At 37.3% G+C, this 23,452-nt stretch overlaps 3 protein-coding genes and 1 pseudogene across 3 annotated transcripts; 2 read left to right on the top strand and 2 right to left on the bottom strand.

Annotated features, from left to right (window-relative positions):
* LOC141386846 (lysozyme 2-like) lies at positions 1-399 on the top strand (annotated as a pseudogene).
* A 104-nt stretch (positions 400-503) lies between these two features.
* On the bottom strand, positions 504-1,742 carry LOC141406832 (uncharacterized). The gene is made up of 2 exons (XM_073992887.1): positions 1,475-1,742; positions 504-839 (listed from the first exon to the last, which is right to left on the bottom strand). The coding sequence occupies exons 1-2, from the start codon at positions 1,639-1,641 to the stop codon at positions 593-595; spliced, it is 414 nt and encodes a 137-aa protein (XP_073848988.1). The 5' UTR covers positions 1,642-1,742; the 3' UTR covers positions 504-592.
* A 126-nt stretch (positions 1,743-1,868) lies between these two features.
* LOC141406831 (lysozyme 2) lies at positions 1,869-2,365 on the bottom strand. Its single transcript, XM_073992886.1, has one exon. It carries the CDS (start codon positions 2,363-2,365, stop codon positions 1,937-1,939), a length of 429 nt encoding a protein of 142 aa, XP_073848987.1. The 3' UTR covers positions 1,869-1,936.
* Positions 2,366-2,657: 292 nt separating this feature from the next.
* Positions 2,658-3,091, top strand: LOC141406829 (lysozyme 2-like). Its single transcript, XM_073992884.1, has one exon. The coding sequence runs from the start codon at positions 2,660-2,662 to the stop codon at positions 3,089-3,091; it is 432 nt and encodes a 143-aa protein (XP_073848985.1). The 5' UTR covers positions 2,658-2,659.
* The last annotated feature ends 20,361 nt before the right edge of the window (positions 3,092-23,452 follow it).

A 23,452-nucleotide genomic window follows, 5' to 3' on the forward strand; every position in this document is an offset into this window, starting at 1 on the left:
TGCATTGCTCAACATGAATCTTCCTATAACACCAAGGCCGCTGGCTCCTTGAATGGCTAATGGCTCTCGCGACTATGGTATCTTCCAAATCAACAACTATTACTGGTGCTCCCCACCCTCCGGTGCCTTCTCCTACAACGAATGCAAAATCAAGTGTGAAGATTTTTTGGTTGATAGTATTGAACCTGCCGTCAAGTGCGCCCAATTGGTATTGAAACAACAAGGCTGGACTGCCTCGTCCACCTAGAAATACTGTGATGCTACTTTGCCCAGCATTGATAATTGTTTCCAAGCATTTTTATGTTACTTAAAATGGAAAATGAATAAAAGTATTTAAAGATAAAAATTACAGTAATTTTTTTAAATTGTTTTAAATAATTCTATATAGTCATGGTCACTTAATGTAAACCACAATAGAAAATGCTAAAACGTGCTTAAACTCTTAATCAATTTTCAAAACCTCATTTCAATTATGCTGCGGTAATTTTGCCTGTCATCAAATGTTTTGTTTTATTATTATGTATTAGGGGGATTATTTCGAAATTGTCTAGTCCAAACACATTGCATTTTAATTGTTTGTGGTGGTTTGTGGTTAAACGTTATTAGCACAACTCCTTAGATTCGATAATGTAGTTAAATTGCTTAAACTTGTTTTATGCATGTCATGCAAATGTTTCCATGCTTTGTCCTGTTGGCGTTTTGTGCGAGCCTGACTCAATCTAGCAAAGGGTCCCAATGTACGATAGCCTTTCTGAGAAACGTAGCGAACAAAACCGGTTGTGGTTAATTCGCTGAGTGCCGTTTTTACTTGTGCCGCAATGTCACCACATGCAAAGGGTCTGAAAAAACATATAAGAAAGGAATTTTTGATTAGGAAGGGATGGATAAAGGGGGCGTGTTATTCCTTTGGCAGTGAGTGACCTTGTAACTCAGTTGCAGTGCGTTTATACTAATGCTAATTATCATGATAAACTGTTCCATCTAAATTTATTTTACCATAGCCTGTTTGTAAGCCAACTAAAGATGGATATGGCTTTTATTATTACCATTAGCACTAATGTAAACGTAGCTTAAGCTAAGTACAGTTTAAAGGCAGAAACACAAACAATAGCTCTGTTCTAAGTTTTACCATTTTTTAATCGAAAAGCGTTCCTTTACTTCAGACACAATACAATTGATATTGGAGCATTTTATAACTTTTGTTACTTTTGCCGGTTTTACCATTTTCAAAAGTAAAGGAACAAACCAAATATGTCCTACTTTGCAGTCATTGGTAGTTGTTGAATTGGAAGCCAGAGACATCATTAAATTCTGTACTTCATCATGGCACAACTGCCAAGGTAGATTCATTAGCCTACCTTTTGTTTCGCGATGCATCTACCTTGGTAATTGTACCATGATAGTCCATGACACAATATCATGAACAGCTGATCACTAGCATGTTATAAATTCTTCAAATATTCCTCCAACTTACTCTTTCTCCAACATAGCCACAATATCCGTTTCTTGAAGACCCTTCACATATTTGGGATGATCCTGAAACAGCCGTATAACATCCAAAACATATAAGGGGATATGTAAATGATAAACATTCCATCTAATGCCAGAAGTTGTGGGTTCCGTATCACGAATATTGAGCATTACTTTCTTACGTTTTACGTAATAATTATTAGAAAATTTCGAAAAAAAATGTCTGCAGAATTATTGTTAATAAAATTCTTGAAATAATAATAAATATATTCCTGTTTAATGACAAAAGTTTAAAATAATACACTGAGAAAATAATTCATTAGTGGGAGGCCCACTGCAGTCTTTCTGAATAAAGTTTCCAATAGGAAATGATTTTGAAAATATGTAAAAAATAACAGTCATTTTTATCATTTGAATACTTTTATTCATTTTCTACATCAGTCAACAATTAAAAAAACTGACAAGCTTAGAAACAATCATCAATGCTGGGCAAAGTACCATCACAGTATTTCCAGGTAGACCAGGCAGTCCAGCCTTGTTGTTTCAATACCAATTGGGCACACTTAACGGCTGGTTCAATGCTATCAACCAAGAAATCTTCACACTTAATCTTACACTCATTGTAGGAGAAGGCACCAGAGGGTGGGGAGCACCAGTAGTAGTTGTTGATTTGGAAGATACCATAGTCGCGAGAGCCATTAGAGTTCAAGGAGCCAACAGCCTTGGTGTTATAGGAAGATTCATGTTGAGCAATGCAAGTCCAACGGGCCAATTGATCCTTTGGTACACCCAAGTTGTACATGGCCTTGGCCAAAGAACAGCGGGTGTAGACTTCACCCAGAGCGGGGCCAGCCAAGAGGACAGCAGCCAAAATTACCAAAGTGAATTTGAACATTTTGCTTTAATTCGCAAAACAAAACTGTGGAAATTTGCAATCACCCGTGGCTTTTTATAGTCAGTTTTTTCACTTAAATTGGAAACTACCTATTTGTTATCAATATTATTTTAATATTTATCTATACACTAACCATACACAATAGAATTTTTCACTTTGGTAAAGTTTAATTTATCGTTATGATCATCAATCATTATTGTGTTTATCTATATTTTGAACCCCCACAGAGAATTTTTATAAAAGCCTACGAATTTTTGGTGAAAAGCAAAGTTTGTTTTCCGAAACCAAAGCAAAATGTTCAAATTCACTTTCGCTTTTTTGGCTATTGTCTTCTTGGTCACCCCCTCAGCCTTGGGCGAAGTCTACACCCGCTGTTCTTTGGCCAAGGCCATGTACAACTTGGGTGTACCTAAGGATCAATTGGCCCGCTGGACTTGCATTGCTCAACATGAATCTTCCTATAACACCAAGGCTGTTGGCTCCTTGAACTCGAACGGCTCTCGCGACTATGGTATCTTCCAAATCAACAACTACTACTGGTGCTCCCCACCCTCTGGTGCCTTCTCCTACAACGAATGCAAAATCAAGTGTGAAGATTTCTTGGTTGATAGCATTGAACCTGCCGTCAAGTGCGCCCAATTGGTATTGAAACAACAGGGCTGGACTGCCTGGTCCACCTGGAAATACTGTGATGGTACTTTGCCCAGCATTGATGATTGTTTCTAAAGTGAAGTGAATTTGAATGAATAAAAATAAAAGTGTATACAAATAATGTGCATTTTAGTGTTTTTTAAGTGCGAGAGGTGTATAAATGATTGTCCCTAAATATTGGGACATTTCGTGACCCGCATCTCGGGAAGTATTGGTGAAAAATTGTGTGGAGTAAAATTCTTAGTTCGGATGAAAATCAGTATAACTGGCGTAAAATTATTATTTTACTTGTGGAAGAAGCCAACACACGCCAGAGTTTAAAAAAATAAACTGTCGCTACCAAAACGCTTCCTAAGAAGAATTATTAGGTATGTCTGGTTACCCAAAAATTTGTAACAATTTATACCAATTGTTGCTGGAAGTCGTCTGTTAACACAAAAAGTCAGCAAAAGAGAGCGATTCAAGAGATACATTTTGACACTTCTTTTACTGAGAGTTTGCAAAGTCTTGCTGGACAAATTTCTTCTAGCAAGCAGTTGTAACCATGGTGGAATAAGAAGGTGTTGCATCAAATCCATGGCACAATAAGAAGTTACAGCGCCATAAACAGCTGATTTTCAGACTAGTTGTCAAAATGCATTATTGTGAATAAAATCTCATACAAAATGTAAACAAGCAATTCACAGCACAGCATTGTTGTGATCAAATTTGACGTTTGGTATAATTTGAGCTGTGTTCCTTTACTTACCTGAGGTAACCATTTTTACCATTTTTAACCTGCAAAGCGTTCCTTAACCCCGAAAAGTGGCAAAACTGGAAGCAATTTTTAAGAGAGTGAGAAAGGAGAGAGAGCGGAAATCGCTTTCTCTTCTACCACAGGCTACCAGCAAAATTTCTGCAGGTAAAAAATGGCAGAACTGATTTTTCGACTTTTGTTTGACGATTATTTCACAATGAAGAAGAAAAAGTCGAACGCTGACAAAACTAAATTAAAAACTGTGAAATAAAAGACGAAAATTGATTTTTTTATGTTTCTTTTTGACATTAGGTGTGTACGATAACTTTCCCAGCAATAATTACTCAGTCAGTTCCAGCAACCTCTCTCAGTGAATTTTACTCTCTCAAGCAAGAAAAATTGCAGAAAGTTATCGAACAGCATTTTGCAAAAACTTGCAGGAAAGTCAGCTGTTTCCGAAAATGTATGAAATTTGTTTTTGTTTCTTTTGATATTTTAAACCAAACGGAACAAAAACATAAATTTTAAAGTTGCACTTTACTTATTTAATGCTTTAATACAATCCACAACGATTTAGAATCTAAAAAAAATTTGCAATTGTGAAATTTTCTTGGTCAAAAATGTTAACATTTCGATTTGTTTACATTGAGCAGGTGATTAAAAGTTAGCTGATCAGACTTGCAAATTTTTGCGGGACAAATTTTCCCAGCAAAAATTTGCAAGTTCTCAGTCACAAAACTCTCCAAAAATCTCTCCAAACTCGCTGTCTTTTGCTGGATAATTTTGTTATCGAACAGCATTCAGTAAAAATTTGTACGAATTTGTACAAATTATTGGGTTATCGTACACACATATTGCTGCCAGATCTACCATTTTTCCGTTCCTTTACTTTTCTGGTACAAATGCTCATGATAGAGCAATTTTGAGCAAGGGAACAAAGTTTTCAAAGTGGAAAAAAATACTTTTTTGGGTAATGTTCTTTTTTATGTTTAATAAAATACAACATTATTGCCTCCTTTGGTTCATTCATTGGCGGACAAATTGTTCTGTTTTGGCAAGTCAGGTGATTGCTTGCTGGTTTTTCCTGGAAAAATGTCTGTTTACTTTTTAAAATTTTCTTGCAAAAGTGAATAAAAACTCCTTACTCTCTGAGAATGTTCTTGCTGGACAACTCTTGCTGGAAAAGTAACCAGACACACCTATTGTTTGGGCTTGAATGGCAACAAAGGGTGTTGAAATTTTTGTTTTTATAAAGGCCTGCGTACATAAGCTGCCTTGCCTGATTGCCTTGCTTTCCTGCTTCATTTCTGACCATGTCACAATTACCCAGGTAGTGGCATCGTAAAATTTTGAATATGTTATGTCAAAACTTTCTTTATGTTGTTGGGGAAATTACAACAAAAATATTTTTTTATAAAGGGATTTGACTTTTTATATTCGATCAGCTGGTGTGATACCACTACCTGGTAGTTCTGCCATGTTTCTGACATAATAAAAATAAAAGAATAAAGAAGGCCGAACAAATTTCGAACTGGGTTGCCATTTTCCATTTTAATTCTTTTATCAGAAGGAAGCAAGGTAAGCAGGTAAGGCAGCTTATGTACTCACCCCTTAAAAGCAAGCATGGTCAAGACTTTTGGTCTGTTCCTTTACTTTTCAAAATGGTAAAACCGGCAAAAGTAGTAAAAGTTGTAAACGGCTCCCATATGAATTGTATGGTGTCTGATGTAAAGGAACGCTTTTCGAGTATAAAGTGGTAAAACTTGAAGATTCTTGCAAGTAAAGGAACAGAGCTTTTGTTAACGATATTTCTAAAAACTATTTTCAAAGAAAAGTGCAAACAAATTTATTCTATGTCCTGATTTTTACCTCTATCAGGGGAAACGCCGTTAAAGACTAGTATAATATAGGGCAAGCCTGGCTAATACGGGACTTTCCATATGTCATTATATTGTTTGTACGTACTCTGAATGATTTTTCATAGTCATTTGTTGGAAAATAACTTCAAACACTAGAAATTTCTAGTCAAATTGCCTACAAAGGGATACTTATTACGATCATGACAAAATTACGTCAGGAACATCATTCTTTCTGTCGCAAACAATGACAAAAGTACTGAAAACGATAGGGAACCAAATATTTCACCATTCTGATTACTAAAATGGCAAAAAGCCAACAATTTGGAAATTATTAATCAATTATTGAGGTGCATCATATTAAATTTTCAATTTAAAAATGCCCATTTTTTGTTTTCCTGCAAAATTTTAGTATAACGGTACTATGAATGAAATATTTTTCTATACCATCTTAAAGACAACTTTTCAACCTACAAAATTATATTTGGAATTGTTAAAAAATCTCAACTCGTTTCCAAGTTATCAACGTTTACATTTTTTATTTCAGGTAGCATCATTTTCAGTGACAGTCAGTCCCAATTTACATTAAGCGAGTTTACTTGCGGCAATTGTCAGTTTGTTGATGAGAGAGGGGGCTGAGAGGCAAAGGGTTACCATATGCCTCACCTCTCTCTCCATCAAACTGACAATTGCCGCAAGTAAACTCGCCTAATGTAAATTGGGACTCACTGTATGTTGTTGTTGCTGTTATGTTAAAGTATATGGGTGATCTTGGCTGATTAAATCGCAAAAGAATTGAACTTTTACGGAGCAGGGATCCCGGGGATTGGACCGACCTAAGGTAGAAACACAATGAGTTTTTTTGCTTGTTTCACGCTCAATTTTATGTAAATGAATAAAGGCCAGGTACTACCTAATTCAAATACGATTTTGGATTGCTTTATTCCTTTTCACAAATTCAGGCTTGGATAAGCATGAATTTCTCATTGTGTTCTCACCTTTACCTCATTTTGGAACTGGATCTAATTTTGGGAATCATTTTTTCCATAGTTATTGTGCCAACCAGCTAATTTAGTTTTTTACGGTAGGGTTTCCTTTTGGAAGCATGAACTTGTCCACGAAAAGTGTATATTGTTGTAGTCAGAATCACATCAAAAAGCAATCCTCAAATTGCATTTAAACTGAATATTATTCAAAAAATGTTTGAACTATTGTGAGGTATGGGTTCCGGAAGGAGTTGTCCCCTATATTACATCTTCGAAATTGATTTAAGTTCAAGAGAAATATTAAGATATGCGATAGTTATTGTGCCCATCAAACATTTTAGTTAGCCACCATAGGATTTTTTTTTAAACTATGATCTCAAGAAGTGCCAGAGTAGAATGCCAACCACACGCTTTGCATGATGAATTACTGTGCGTCTACACCAATAAAATTGGGAAAATGCTTATTTCACCAAATAACCCATTTTTTGTTCTTTCTTAAAATCAATCCCATCGCCCGACCTTTAAATTTCATCGACTCTGAACGCCTGAAATTACTCTATCATGGGAAAGGTAATTGACCTGACATCGGAGAGTTTGCCACTTTAGTGAACTGAAAGTAACTTTTTCATAAAACTGTTCCCATCTGCAGACAGTTAAATTTTACCCATCACTTCTAAAAGTCGCTCTTTGCTTTACTTCAGACAACTGCATAATACTTCTGATAATCCTAAATATAGGGAACCAATAACAAAAGTGAACAGTTAAATCGGTTAAGTTAAATCGGTTATAGAAGAAGACTTTAGGAGGTTTTTAACGTATAGAAACTCTTTCATTAGTTCGTAAACCTATAGAAGACCTCATATGAGTCCTTCTACCTTAAAGAAGAATCCTTAGGAGGACTTCTACTAATAGAAGACCCCTTTGGGAGTTTTTCTAATATGCATGTTTTCAACGTTTCAGTTCACTGATGGTATTGTTTAGTTTCCTAGTTACATTAAGGCCTGGAACATTTCATGTCCCAATTAACAGCATCCTTTTTTATTACATTACTTACTTACTTAGCTGGCCCATTACAGAACATTTGTTCCATAGACCGAACTAAGAAAAGATCTCCAATACTCTCTGTTTCGTGCTTCGCTTTTTGGAATACAGCGCCTTGTCATCTCTTCATCCACTTGTTTGCGCCATCTATTCTTTGGCTTGACAATTCTGCACCGCCATGTGGCTCGAATTTATACGCCTTTTCAGCGGGTTCATCATCGCTCATTCTTATTATATGGCCTAGCCAACGCAATCGCTGCATCTCGATACGTTTAACTATATTGATGTCGTTGTATAGCAGATACAGATCGTGGTTCATACGACGTCGATATTCACCGTCAATGCAGATCGGTCCGTAGATCTTTCGAATAATTTTTCTCTCAAACACGCCAAGCACTGTCTTATCTGCTTGCGCAAGTACCCAGTCTTCGGAACCATACATCAGCACGGGTAGTATCAGTGTTTGGTAAAGCGTTATTTTTGTTTGACGAGTTGTGGCTTTGTTTTTGAAGTGCTTAATTAAACCAAAGTAGCATCTGTTGACCAATACATTTCTTCTTTTTATTTCACAACTGATGTCGTTTTTGTGTTTACGGCGGTGCCGAGGTATACGAAGTCTTTTACTACCTCAAAATTATAGGAACCAACTTCAACAGTTGGTCCTATCTCAATGGACGCATTGCGCGTCGACACCATCAGCTTGGTCTTCTCGCCGTTTACCGCCAGAGCCACTTTAGCAGATTCTCCTTCGACCTTCATAAAGGTATCGGTTACTTCTTTTACTGATCGTCCCATCATATCATCAGCATAAGCAAGTAACATGTGGCTATTGGTGTAGATTGTGCCACTTCTCGTATAACCTTTTCTAGCAGGATGTTAAAAAGATCACACGAAAGGCTGTCTCCTTGTCTGAAACCTCTATTGGTACAAAACTCTTCGGAGAGGTTCTTTCCTATTTTAACCGAAGATCTTGTGTCAGTTAGAGTCATTTTAAAAAAAGCCGAATGAGCTTTGCGGGGATACCAAATTCAGACATTGCTTGGAATACCTTTGAACGTAGCGGGCTGTCCAAGGCTGCTTTATAATCGACAAAAAGGTGGTATGTGTCGATCTGCATCTCTTGGGTCTTCTCCAGGATTTGCCGCAGGGTAAATATCTGGTCAATGGTAGACTTGCCAGATCTAAAGCCGCATTGGTAGGGTCCAATTAATTCGTTGACCATGGGCTTTAGTCGTTCGCACAATATCCCTGACACTATCTTGTAGGCGATATGGAGAAGACTTATGCCCCTATAGTTGGATCATAAAGTCTTATCTCCTTTCTTATGGACGGGACACAGGATGCTCAGGTTCCAATCGTCGGGTACGCGTTCTTCGTGCCAGATGGAGCTAACTAACTGATGCATACACCTTATCAGCGTGTCGCCTCCGGTTTTAAACAGCTCGGCTGGTAGGCCATCAGCTCCTGCTGTCTTATTATTCTTCAGTCGGTTTATTGCTGTATTTACCTCATCTTGGCCGGGTGGTATACATTCAATACCTCTTCTGGGATTGGATCTGTGGTATATTCGTCGACTTCGCTACTATTGGATACCAACAGTTTGGAAAAATGCTCTTTCCATATCCTTAGCACACTATCTGTATCAGTTACCAGATTACCTTGCTGGTCTCTACAGGAGGAAGTGCCAGTTCCAAAGCCATCAGTTTGATGTTTCACTCTTTGGTAGAATTTTCGGACTTCATTCTGTCTCCTGTACATCTCGATTTGCATGGAGTGGGCAATGTATCGCCATTGTCCTGATATGTTATCGGGACGAGGATTAAGCAGTTGGGCCAGTTTAGTGGAATATGCTGTGGCTACCTGTTGTGATTGCAGCTTACCGATGTCCAACTTTCGTGTTGTGTTTGCTACGTTTAATCTGGTACGTACCTTTGCTACGACAAGGTAGTGGTCCGAGTCTATGTTTGCACCTCGGAACGATCGTACATCCAACACGCTTGATGCATGTCTTCCATCTATCACAACGTGATCAATTTGATTTCTTGTTTTTTGATCTGGCGACAGCCAGGTGCCCTTATGAATATCGAGATGCTTAAATCTGGTACTGCTAACTACCATGTTTCTTGTCATGGGCAGGGCAACGGTCATAAGCTGATGATGAAGCGCAAATAAAGCTGATGATGAAGAATTTTGCTTTTAATCGAATTGCAGCGAGTCTTTCATTTACTGGGGTGAAGCTGGAGATCAGATGTTTTAACCTCCGACCAACTACAAATCCGCAACCAAACTCATGCTTTGTGTCATGGCAGCTATAATACAGTGCGTCACCTTTAGGTGTTTCCCCTACGTCACCCTTTTTATTACATTACTCTATCTAAAAAATATATTGTTGTTTATAATTTTTCATACGTTTTTTATTTATTTTAAAATAAAATATTGATAAGAAGTTGAAAATTTAATTGTTTATTGATCGATGTACACATAAACATCTGAAGCTAAAATACACTTGCACCTAAAACAAGTACATGTTTTTGGGTCAAATCCGTCATTTATTTGACAGATAGTTATTCAATGGAATTGACAACTTAAAACCTGCGATCGTATACAAGTGATAGATGCAAATGTTGAATCAATTAAATTAATAATACAGTTGATAATTCTAGAAAAAACACTAATAGTTTTAATGTCATTTATATTCCAGATATGGAGATCCCACACGAACATTATCACTTTAAATATAAACTGATAAGAACTTAAAAAACGAAATAGTTTTCGATATAAGAGCTGGTGGCACACATTTAGGCTTCATAAGTTTGAGCATATTTTCCGTTGAAATCGTGAAATTGAGCATGAAAGATAATGAAAAAACTTAACTTTGTTCGCAAAATATAAACTATTAATTATGTTTATTATTAAAAAGGGGCTAATATTTGCAAAAAAAAAAAAATAATTAAATAAATAAAAAAAATAATTTAAAAAAATTAAGTTTCAGTGTTTTATTTAGAAATGCACTTAAAACTAAAAAATAATTTGTCGCTTAGCCTCAATATATATATTCTTTCTCATGATAGAATCTCTCAAATAAAACGCTTGCATTCAAATTATGAATGGTGGCAAAATTAAACGGCAAGCGTTTTATTTGAGAGATTCTATCATGAGAAAGAATATATATATTGAGGCTATGCGACAAATTATTTTTTAGTTTTAAGTGCATTTCTAAATAAAACACTGAAACTTAATTTTTTTAAATTATTTTTTATTTTTATCTTTTTAGTAAATACATTTTTTGACCACTGAGATCCCCAAATGCCGAATTACAGTCCATTTGTGCAGAAAATGTAGATTAAGATGCTTGAAATTGGGTGGTACAGTTATATGGATGCTATATTAAACCTTGACCTACGTCCACAATTTTTAGTGGGGAAGTTCCTGGACTATTCAGAACTCCAAATGCCAAGTTACAGCAAATTCGGACTAAAAATGAAGACAAAATCCTCAAAATACCAGAAGTCGGGTGGTACCGTTATATGGAGGCTATAGGAAAAAATTGACCCATATTGGTTTTGGTTTCATATTCATGTATTGTCATCTAATATGTAATTTAGATATGACACCATTAGCCGGATTTAGCGCATTATCAGGTTTTATTTGCTAAATCCAGCCAAAAACTACCAGATTTCCCATACAAAAATAAATCCTCCTATTGAGTGGATTTGTTTTAAATCTGGCATAAATCCTCGTATACAACTCTGTTTTTAGCAACATGTTGCTAGAAAATACAAAAAGTTGCAAACTGGCACAAGAAACAAGGTAGATGCATCGGTGAATTGCTACACTAAAAATAATATAAAATGTAAAAATTTGTAAACATGGCGGAAAAATTAAATTTGTTTTGATGTACAAAGTTGATTTTAATTAACCAAGACTAATATTTTTGATGTCTAAACAATAAAATAATTCGTTTATTTATTTTAGATGGGCAAACTGCGATAAAATAATAATTTATTTGCTCTTTAATTAGCAATAGTAGCATAATGTGCTAACATTTTCAGTATTAAACAATACATTTGTAATTTGACGTATGTTTTTTGAGACGAATTCAATTTACAAAAACTTCTTTTGACGTTTCACATTCGTTCAGATGGGCTGATGCATCTACCTTGGTAATTGTGCTATGAACAAAAATCAGCTGACTGCCATTTAAATCCTCCAAAATGTATATCTAAATGCAATGAGATTTGTACTGGATTTATTAAATCCAGTCGAGGATTTATGGCTAGTCTAAATGAGCTATAAATCTGAAAAGTGTGCAAAGTTTAAGTACGATTGATCAACTGCAACTGCGTGAAAAACGAGTTACCAGATTTGAAAAGCAAAATACCGGAAATCGGGTGGTACCGTTATATGGGGGCTATAGGAAACAATGGACCCATATTTGTTTTGGTTTCATATTCATTAATTGTCATCCAAATCTGAAAAGTGTGCAAAGTTTTAGTTCGATTGGTCAACTGCAACCGTGGTTAAAATCAGTTACCAGATTTTAAAAGGGGGTTAAGTTAGACACCGTAAAAACACTGTAAGAATGGACCAATATTAATTTTGATTTCATATTCATGTATTGTCATCCAAATCTAAAAAGTGTGCAAATTTTAAGTTCGATTGGTAAACTGCAACTATGTGAAAAATGAGTTACCAGATTTGAAAAGCAAATTAGATAAAACACTGTAAAACAGTGTAAAAATGGACCTATATTGGTTTTGATTTCATATTCGTGTATTGTCATCCAAATCTGAGAAGTGTGCAAAGTTTTAGTTCGATTGGTCAACTGCAACCGTGTTAAAAATGAGTTACCAGATTTGAACTAAACACACACCAAGGCAAGTTAAATAAAACACTGTAAAAATAAGATAAACATAGGCAATTTTTAAAAATGTAAGCAATCTATCATATAAAACATATATAAAAATAAATAAAAGTTCTTTAGATTATGCGAAACTATGTACGTGACTTACTTGAAGGCCTCGGTAATAAGATGCATGACATTCTTGCATAAGTCCTTCCTGATAAATTGAATAAAGAACGGCAGACCCATGTTCGAATTAGGTTGCACATTACTTTTACCAGAAATAACTTAAGCAAGTGAGCCAGCAGCTTATGTACCAAGGACTTGGCTCGGTCATTCTTTATTCTTTTATCAGAAATGACTTAAATAAGGTCAAGTTTAACAGGACACGTAAAGAATACAACATCATCAGGAAAATACTTCAAGCTGTCAAAATGTTTGGCTGACTTCCTTTGTAGCTGCTTTGTAGTCGTGCATGAAACTAGGGGTTCTTAGGTCGAGTTCCATACTAGAGTAATTTTATGAAATCGCAGTAGTGGGGAACTCGATCTAAGAACCCCTAGTTTCATGCATGACTACAAAGCAACTGACGTTTCGGAAGTCCGCCTTTCATTCAATTAATTCAAAATAGTTGTGTATTTTTGCATGATAATTCGTAAAAAAGCGAAATGAGAGAACAATTCTTGACAGTTGTTTGCTGAGAAATTGCTAAAGGTAGCTGGAACAATTTTTCCAGCAAAATTTACCAAGTTTTGATCAGCTGGTTTTCAATCATTTGTTAATGGGTCAGCTGTAGAGTTCAAAGACGAATGAGTAACATCATAAAAACCAACGTGTGAAATTAAAGCTCTGTTCCTTTACGATCAAGAATCTTCAAGTTTTACCACTTTTTACTCGAAAAGCGTTCCTTTACTTCGGACACTATACAATTTATATGGAAGTTTACAACTTTTACCACTTTTGCCGGTTTTACGATTTTCAAAAGTAAAGGAACACACTATAAGTAAACGCAGTTTTGCCAAAGAAATTACCGGTGTCCATTGAACGAGATAGTGATCCGGATCGTTCAATTGAACGAGATTGCCCAACTCTAGTCAGCTGTTCAATGTTTATTTATTTATTTATTTTTTTTTTTTTTGTGGAAAAATACTACAAACAAATATTGCGATTCAGTTGTAATTACTAATTAATTTATTAATCTATTAATTACTTTTTTATTTATTTCACTTAAAATAGAAGAACTTTTTCACTGCTTTGCCGTATTTGTCCAAAACTCCTATTTTAAGCACCAGCATAAATGTGGTTATAACCCTTCTATTCCTCTTCCTAAAATTCTAATTTTATTATTTCCTTTTTTGCCAATTCATCAATAGCATTTCATGTTCACAAACTTTTGTTTTCGCAAAATCATTGCTTTTCATAACTCAATGACGACGACTTCAAATCGAATAACATATTCAACTTTCAAACTATTACCCCTTCTAAAAGTCTCGTAACAATCAACATTATCGTCGTTGGGCTTATGTCACACATTGTTCTACTCATGGTATAAGTAAAGAGGTAGATTTAAATGAAAAAAATCTATGGAACCCTTGTTTTTCTTGAATTCCTAAAACTTCAAAATAAAAGCAACAAGTGGGTTTGTTTACAATGCATTTTTGAGCATTTTATAAAAGACGCGAAAAATGAATGAAGCGTTAAGTTTTCTCCACATAATCGAGTTGTGAATACGATAAACTGATTGTTTCCATGCAAATCTCACCAATTTCTTCCATACAAATGGTCTAAAAACAATTTTAAAAATCATGGAATTCGATTGTTTTTAAAATTGTTTGGCATATTATTCAAACACCACACACACATACACAGTTTGTTTATATTGTTTTGAAGTTTTAGGCATACTCGAATGAAAAAAAATTAAATTGGCATAAAGCTTTGGCTAACCTTTCTTATTAAACCATGGTTCTACTAAATTCTGATTGGCCGGCTATTGCCACCCCACAATGACTCTGACTCTATGGTTGGGTACGAAATCCCTCCCCCTCAGATTTTTTCTACAAGAAAAAAAAAACGTTGTGATTTTGTAAACGCGATAACGTTGTTCTAATATTTTAATGGTTGTAATAAATTATAGTTTCTTGAGCACTCTCTTTGCTGTCGCTCTCTCTCTCCTTTCCTCTTTTACTGTGTGTAGTAGTAATAATAAAAAAAAAAATTACTAACGGTACAAGCAATAGAGTAACTCCCACATTTTGATTAGTGCAACAGTAACGCAATCTGTAATAATAACCCCACACCAACCATCCACCAAACCCGCCACATGAAAGTAAAATGACATGATATTTTGTTGTTGGTTTTTGTTCTAAATGGAGTTCAATAGGGTGGAGCATTAATACTAGTGAGGAGGGGGAAAAAAGCAACTGGAGTTGCTTGGGAAACTCCACTCACAGGTAATTGGGATTAATGAGAGCTAAGTCTAGAAACCGCAATATTTGATCCAAGACCTCACAGAAGTCAAAACCTGTAGGAGGTATCCTATATTCAATACTATAAATCTTCATAAGAATTTTGGAGTAATAATACGTTCACATGGGTGCCACCGTGGTGCAATGGTATGCACACCCGCCTTGCACGCTAAAGGTCGTGGGTTCGATTGCCAGGCCAAACAACATCAAATTTTCAACGGTGGCAAAATACCCCTCAGTGATGTTGGCGACATTTCCTGAGTATTTCAGCCTTGTAAAACTTCTCTACAAGTGGTGTCTTAGGACACGCCGTTCGGACTCGGCAATAAACAGTAGGTCCCATATCATTGAGCTAATATGAATCGGGGTGCACTCATTGATATGAGAGAAGTCTCCCTTGTCCCATCTGGGATGTTTGTGGAACAATTATTATTACATTAATACGTTCACATATAACCGGATTTAATAAACACACAGGCTTTCAAATGTCAATTCCATTGCGTCTACGTCAAAAAATGGTCATAAAGAAGGTTAACCCGGAAAAAAGCTATAATGCAAATAGGCTATAAGACGAGTGTAACAATGACGAAGTCTTCTAAAGCAAACGTTATCGGAAAACTGGAATCAGTTATTTCCCTCCTTATGGCTATATTATACCATATGCTTTTTCACATGTATGTTGTCCCTTTCGGTATTCTAATATGCAGACCAGCTGATGTCATACATGTGAAAAAGCTTATGGTGTAATATAGCCATAAGTAGTACCTTTATATTTACGAAATCGAATGGATTGCAACTGTCAATTCCTTTGCGTATACGTTAAATGGGTGACGTAGGGGATGGAAGATACCAAGGAACGGTCCTGACCGGCTTTAACATGGCAAAGCCCAGGATTTATCTTGGTCCCTCTTTCATCTCAAGTGGACACTGACCTCCCCGTGGTGTCACCTGGGGAACTGCCTTTAACAGCCGTTTAAGGTAGTGAGCTAACATGTGCCGCGCGTTCCCCATAAGAACGTTAAAAACTTCGGTTTGGGCGTCGGGTTAGTAATCCTCCCCTAGAAAAAAACAGCCTACTATGAAAACACTATAGAAAAGAAAAACAAACCCCTCTAAAGTTGATGAACCCCGCAAACGTTTTAAGGACCATGATCTGCGAATCTGAACCTGGAATGTTCGCACTCTTTATAGAGAAGTTGTAGTTTACGCATTGGCAGATGTACTTGAAAAGTACAAGGCCGACATTACTGCCATACAGGAAATACGATGGAACGGGAAAGGCGTCACAACAACACCTAAAGGTGACGCACTGACACAAAGCATGAGTTTGGTTGTGGATTTGTAGTTGGTCGGAGGTTAAAACATCTGGTCTCCAGTTTCACCCCTGTGAATAAAAGACTCGCTGCAATTCGATTAAAAGCAAAATTCTTCAACATCAGCTTGCTCCCACTGAAGACAAGGACGAACAGACCAAAGATATATTTTACGAGCGCTTAGAAGAACCTTATGACCGTTGCCCTGCCCATGACTTTAAATTATACCAGGCGATTTTAGAATATCTTTGGCCCAACAGTCGGGAAATTCAGTCTCCACAGTGAACATCTGACAATGGTATGAAGCTGATAGACTTTGCAGCTGCGAAAAACATGATAGTTAGCAGTACCAGATTTAAGCATCTCGATATTCATAAGGGCACCTGGCTGTCTGCAGATCAGAAAACAAGAAATGAAATTGATCATGTTGTGATAGATGGAAGACATTCATCGAGCGTGTTGGATGTAAGATCGTTCCGAGGCGCAAACATTGATTCGGACCACTACCTTGTTGCAGCAAAGGTACGCACCCGCTTAAACGTAGCAAACAAAGTGGAGAACAGACACAACACGGAAGTTGGGCATCGGTAAGCTGCAATCACAACAGATAGCCACAGCATATTCCACTCAACTGGCCCAACTGCTTAATCAAAGCACTCCTCGTCCCGGTAACATATCAGGACAATGCCAAAACATTGCCCACTCCATGCAAACAGCGGCAAATCAGTACTTGGATACCAGAGACCTCCACCAAGGAATCCATGGTATGAACAGGAGTGTCGTGCTGCTACCGAAGAGAAAAATGCGGCATATAGGGCTACTTTCCAATCAGTATCAACGCGTAGCGCACGAGAGAGGTATCGTGAGAAAAGGAGAGAGGAGAAACGTATTTTCCGCAGGAAAAAGAGAGAAATGGAAAGACGGGAGTGTGAAAAAATCTAGATGTACAGGAGCCAGAATGAAGTCCGAAAGTTCTACCAAAGAGTGAAACATCAAACTGATGGCTTTTGTACAGGCACATCCTTCTGTAGAGACCAGCAAGGTAATTTGGTAACTGATACAGATAGTGTGCTAAGGATATGGAAAGAGCATTTTTCCAAACTGTTGGTATCCAATAGTAGCGAAGTCGACGAGGATACCACAGATCCAATCCCAAAAGATGGTATTGAATGTATACCACCCGGCCAAGATGAGGTAAAGACAGCAATAAACCGGCTGAAGAATAATAAGGCAGCAGGAGCTGATGGCCTACCAGCCGAGCTGTTTAAAACCGGAGGCGACATGCATCAGCTAGTTAGCTCCATCTGGCAGGAAGAACACGTACTAGACGATTGGAACCTGAACATCCTGTGTCCCGTACATAAGAAAGGAGATAATACTTTATGCTCCAACTATAGGGGCATATGTCTTCTCCCTATCGCCTACAAGATAGTGTCAGGGATATTGTGCGAACGACTAAAGCCCATGGACAACGAAATAATTTGATCATACCAATGCGGCTTTAGACCTGGCAAGTCCAACATTGACCAGATATTTACCCTGTGCCAAATCCTGGAGAAGACCCAAGAGATGCAGATCGACGCATACCACCTTTTTGTCGATAATAAAGCAGCCTACGACAGCCCGCTACGTTCAAAGGTATTCCAAGCAATGTCTGAATTTGGTATCCCCGCAAAGCTCATTCGGCTTTGTAAAATGACTGTAACTGACACAAGATCTTCAGTTAAAATAGGAAAGAACCTCTTGGAAGAGTTTTGTGTGATCGTGTGATCTTTTTAACATCCTGCTAAGGTTATACGAGAGGCAAACGTCAAAGGAAGTGGCACAATCTACACCAATAGCCACATGTTACTTGCTTATGCTGATGATATAGACATCATGGGACGATCAGTAACAGAAGTAACCGATACCTTTATGAAGGTCGAAGGTCTGGCGGTAAACGGCGAGAAGACCGCGTTGATGGTGTCGACGCGCAATGCGTCCATTGAGATCGGACCAACTGTTGAAGTTGGTTCCTATAATTTTGAGGTAGTAAAAGACTTCGTATACCTCGGCACCGCCGTAAACACAACAAACGACATCAGTTGTGAAATAAAAAGAAGAATTGTATTGGCCAACAGATGCTTCTTTGGCTTAAGTAAGCACTTCAAAAACAAAGCCACAACTAGCCAAACAAAAATAACGCTTTACAAAACACTGATACTACCCGTGCTGATGTATGGTTCCGAACCCTGGGTACTTGCGCAAGCAGATAAGGCAGTGCTTGGCGTGTTTGAGAGAAAAATTCTTCGAATATCGACGTCGTATGAACCACGAGCTGTATCTGCTATACAACGACATCAATATAGTTAAACGTATCGAGATGCAGCGATTGCGTTGGCTAGGCCATATGATAAGAATGAGCGATGATGAACCCGCTAAAAAGGCGTATAAATTCGAGCCACATGGCGGTGCACGCAGAATTGGCAGGCCAAAGAATAGATGGCGCAAACAAGTGGATGAAGAGATTACAAAACGCGGTTTTCCAGAAAGCAAAGCACTAAACAGACAGAATTGGAGATCTTTTCTTAGTTCGGTCTATGGAACAAATGTTCTGTAATGGGCCAGCTAAGTAAGTAATACGTTAAATGAAAAGTAACAGACAGACGGACAAGTAGACGAGCAAGCAGTCAGAAATGCGAATAATCTCAAAAGAGCAGTGGCCTTCCAATGAAGCTACACACACAATTGGAGCCATCTGAGGAAGCTCCCAGCTTTCGAGTAAGCCAATTCGAGTCATTTGATCAAGCTCACCATGCTCTCATTCCCTGTTACGACAATCTACTAACAAATTCACTAAGAAAGTTGAAAAGTCTTACAAGGCAAGATACCCTCTTGGACAGCTGTAAAGGCCTGCGTACATAAGCTGCTCTGCCTGATTGCCTTGCTTTCCTGCTTCATTTTTGACATAATAAAAATAAAAGAATAAAGAAGGCCGAGGGAATTTCGAACTGGGTTGCCCTTTTCTTTTTTTCCTTTTATCAGAAGTAAGCAAGGCAGCTTATGTACGCAGGCTTTAAGCATCTACCTAGTCAATATGCCATGGCTGGGCGTCATTTCTGATAAAAGAATAAAAGAGCAAGGGCAACATATGTAGATCAAATTTTTCTTTATTAATTTATCAGAAATGGCACCCAACTTTACTGAAATGTTGCGAATGGCATTGTCCATAGATTCTTCCGTTTAATGGATATACTGAATGTGATCTACGAGGATTTCTGCATTTCGGGTAATGCTAGTGATCGTAGTTTCATTGCCATCGACTCTAGCCGACAAATATGTATGTATGTTATATGAAGAAGAGACCGGGGGCTCAATTCTTGTTCTATGAAAATTTTAAATGAAAAATATTTCCTTTATATTTTTTTAATTTGGCAGTTTTTTTCCTTTATAAAAATTTTCATTTCACATTTTCATAGAAACAGAATTGAGCCCCAGCTGCTTTGATTACTTCACCGTAGTTTTTTTGGAAATCGACTGGTATGACTTGAAGTGCTCCCGCTCGTGGAACTATGTCAATTCCTTTTTTACTTTTCCGCAGGTTTTGAATTTCAAACACACACTAAAACATTGTTCCACAACTCATATCAATGAGTGCACCCCGATTCATATTTAGCTCAATGATATGGGACCTACTGTTTATCGCCGAGTCCGAACGGCGTGTCCTAATGCTTGGTTTACATTTACGAAATCCATTCGATTTCAACTGTCAAATCCATAGGTTAAACGTCAAATGAAATCCAGATGAGATTTCATTTCACGTTTGAGCTATGGAATTGACAGTTGAAATCGAGTGGATTTCGTAAATGTAAACTTAGCATAAGACACCACTTGTAGAGAAGTTTTTCAAGGCTGAAATACTCAGGAAATGGAGCCAACATTACTGAGGGGTATTTTGACACCGTTGAAAAATGTTTGGTGTTGCCTGGCCGGGGAATCGAACCACCGACCTTCTGCGTGCAAGGCGGGCGTGCATACCATTGCACCACGGTGGCACCCACTTTCACTTGGGTGATTTTTCAGATATGACTTGAAGCGATCCCGCTCATGAAGTATAATCAATCTTTTGATTATAACACTGAGATTCCTGATATCTTGATTATCGGTGGAAGATAATCAAGGAAATTTCGCCTCAACGTTTGTCTCGGAACATTTTCACTATGATTTTTCAGAAGATAGAAATGAGTCGATTCACACTCTCATCCACTTCAACCAAAGTGGTATTTCGATCAACAGTCGATCTGTTTGTAATCGTTTTTTTTTTCTTCTTTTTATATAACCAGCCGACCAATTGACTGTCTAAAGAAGAGATAAGCTGTCCCTTTTATTTGTCCGTAAAGTTTGGATTACAATTGGATGATTTCCAGATGTGATTTGAAGCCATTCCTCTCGTGGAGTGAAATTAATTCCTTGATTATGACACTGAGATTCCTGATATCAGTTTTGAGGATTGAATAGCGTTCAAGATTCAGCGATGAATATCTTTACCCAGGGTATTTCGCCTTATAGTACGTTTATATATAAACGGATTTAACAAACCCACTGGGTTTCAAATGTCAATTCCTTTGCGTATACGTCAAATAAATCCTCATTAAAGCTGAAAACACATCCAACGTTTGAGTAAAGTTTTGTGTTGTACGTTGAGAAAAAAACAACAACAGGGCGACGCCGACATTAAAGTCCAGCGTTGATATGTTTGCCGGCATATATTTCAAATGAAATTGAATTTTTCGGTATCATGCCGAACAGTGTAAAAACGGCCAAAACGACACAAAACTTTACCCAAAAGTTGGATGTGTTTTCAGATTAGGATGGTTAACCCTGGTTAAGGCTATAATATAAACATGGCTTTATTTCTTCACTTATTTTTATATGCTGTTTATATTAGAGCTTTTTGCAGGGTTATCCTTCTTTGAGAGGGTTTGTTTGAAATATAAGCAATGGAATTGACATTTAAAACCCAGTCGGTTTGTTAAATCCCGTTATATATAAACGGGGTATTATTTTCCGTAGGATTTTGGTGCCCTCCAGAAGCGTACAATCAATTCCTTATAACACTCAAATTGGGCAGCGCTCGGAATATGTGTTTCTCGTAACATTTTCTGCCATGATTCTTCTGAAGACAGATGAATTTCGTCAACAATCGATCGCAGTTTCTTTTGAAATTAACAAATCTTAGATAACGATATCGCCAACAGTCTATCTAATTTTGGCGGTCCCGCTCGTTCAGAGTAAGCAATGCCTTGATTATAACACTGATATTCCTGATATCCGCTTTCACTATTAGATAGCGTCCAGGATCCTTACCTGTAGTGCGATTCTCTAACTCATTTTTTGAGTTACCGACAAATGTCGGTAAAATTAAAATGCTTACAATTTCGGTAATTAACGATATTTTTCGGTAAGTTACCGACGAATAAAAAGCACTCGTAAGTCTGTGTTTAGACACACAAATTTCTCGGGAAAGTAAATTGAGTTTTTTTGGAGAGAGCGGAGAGGAAAGAGCTCCTCAATACTCTTTCCTACCCCCTATTGCCTAAAAACTGAATTTACTTTCCCGAGAAAATTGTGTGTCTAAACACGGACTAAAGTCCTATCGACAGCAAGAGTGTTGTCAACTTTTACTTGAAGTTTTCATTCATAATTTTGCGTTTTAATTTTGCCGATTTTTGTCGGTAACTCAAAAAATGAGTTTGAGAATCGCACTACTGGTATGAAGATTTTGTATGTTCTCTGGGTTTAATTTGGGCTGAGGTCAAACTAAAAATTAAAAACAAGTGTTTTTGTTTTATTTTTTTTATTTTTATTTTTCCAATATTTGGGTCATCCTCGAGGTTTTATATGTTGCATAGATTTTTTATGCGATGACGATATTGATATTTGTTGACACCCAGGAAGTTGCACCTTAAGGCCTAGGTACATAGGCTGCCTTGCCTGCTTGCCTTGCTTGCTTCTGATAAAAGAATAAAAAAGAAAAGGGCAACCCAGTTCGAAATTTCCTCGGCCTTCTTTATTCTTTTATTTTATGTTATGTCAGAAATAAGGCAGGAAAGCAAGGCAACCAGGCGAGGCAGCGTATGTACCCAGGCCTTTAAGGCCTGCGTACATAAGCTGCTCTGCCTTTATTTTTTTATGATGCCACTACCTGGTAGTTCTGCCATGCACCCATGTTTGTTTTTTGACATTGCTGCCAGATCTATTATTTTTCCGTTTCTTTACTTTTGTGCAAAACTTGTTACGTGAGAGCAATTTTCACAGTTGAGAAAACTTCTCTCTTTTGCTACTTTTACTATTAAAAAAGTAAAGGAACAAAGCTTTTGTCTCTTAAGGCCTGCGTACATAAGCTGCTCTGCCTGATTGCCTTGCTTTCCTGCTTCATTTCTGACATAATTAAAATAAAAGAATAAAGAAGGCCGAGGAAATTTCGAACTGGGTTGCCCTTTTCTTTTTTATTCTTTTATCAGAAGTAAGCAAGGTAAGCAGGCAAGGCAGCTTATGTACGCAGACCTTAATGGCTCTTCTGAAGACAGAACTGAGACAATCCACATACCCTAAAGGTCTGGGTACATAAGCCCAGGTCCACACTAGAGCGATTTCAATGAAATAATTTAATGAAATTAGGCGTTCTTAGGTCGAGTTCTTCACTACCGCAATTTCATAAAATTACTTTAGTACGGAACTCGATGTAAAGGGCTAAATACATAAGCTGCCTTGCCTGCTTACCTTGCTACTTCTGATAAAAGAATAAAAAAGAAAAGGGAAACCCAGTTCGAAATTTCCCCGGCCTTCTTTGATCTTTTATTTTTATTATGTTAAAAATGAAGCAGGAAAGCAAGGCAAGGCAGCTTATGTACTCAGGCTTTAAAGGCCTGCGTACATAAGCTGCCTTGCCTGCTTACCTTGCTTACTTCTGATAAAAGAATAAAAAAGAAAAGGGCAACCCAGTTCGAAATTTCCTCGGCCTTCTTTATTCTTTTATTTTTATTATGTCAAAAATGAAGCAGGAAAGCAAGGCAATCAGGCAGAGCAGCTTATGTACGCAGGCCTTAAGAACGCCTAAAGGCCTCGACACATAAGAAGCATGGCATTCTTGCTTAAGCCATATCTGGTAAATGACTAAAGACCAAGTTTGACCTAATTCAAATATGATTCTGAAA

Source organism: Musca autumnalis, unplaced genomic scaffold (assembly GCF_047663935.1).
Source record: "Musca autumnalis isolate F117 unplaced genomic scaffold, ASM4766393v1 scaffold_5, whole genome shotgun sequence".
NCBI lineage: Eukaryota > Metazoa > Arthropoda > Insecta > Diptera > Muscidae > Musca > Musca autumnalis.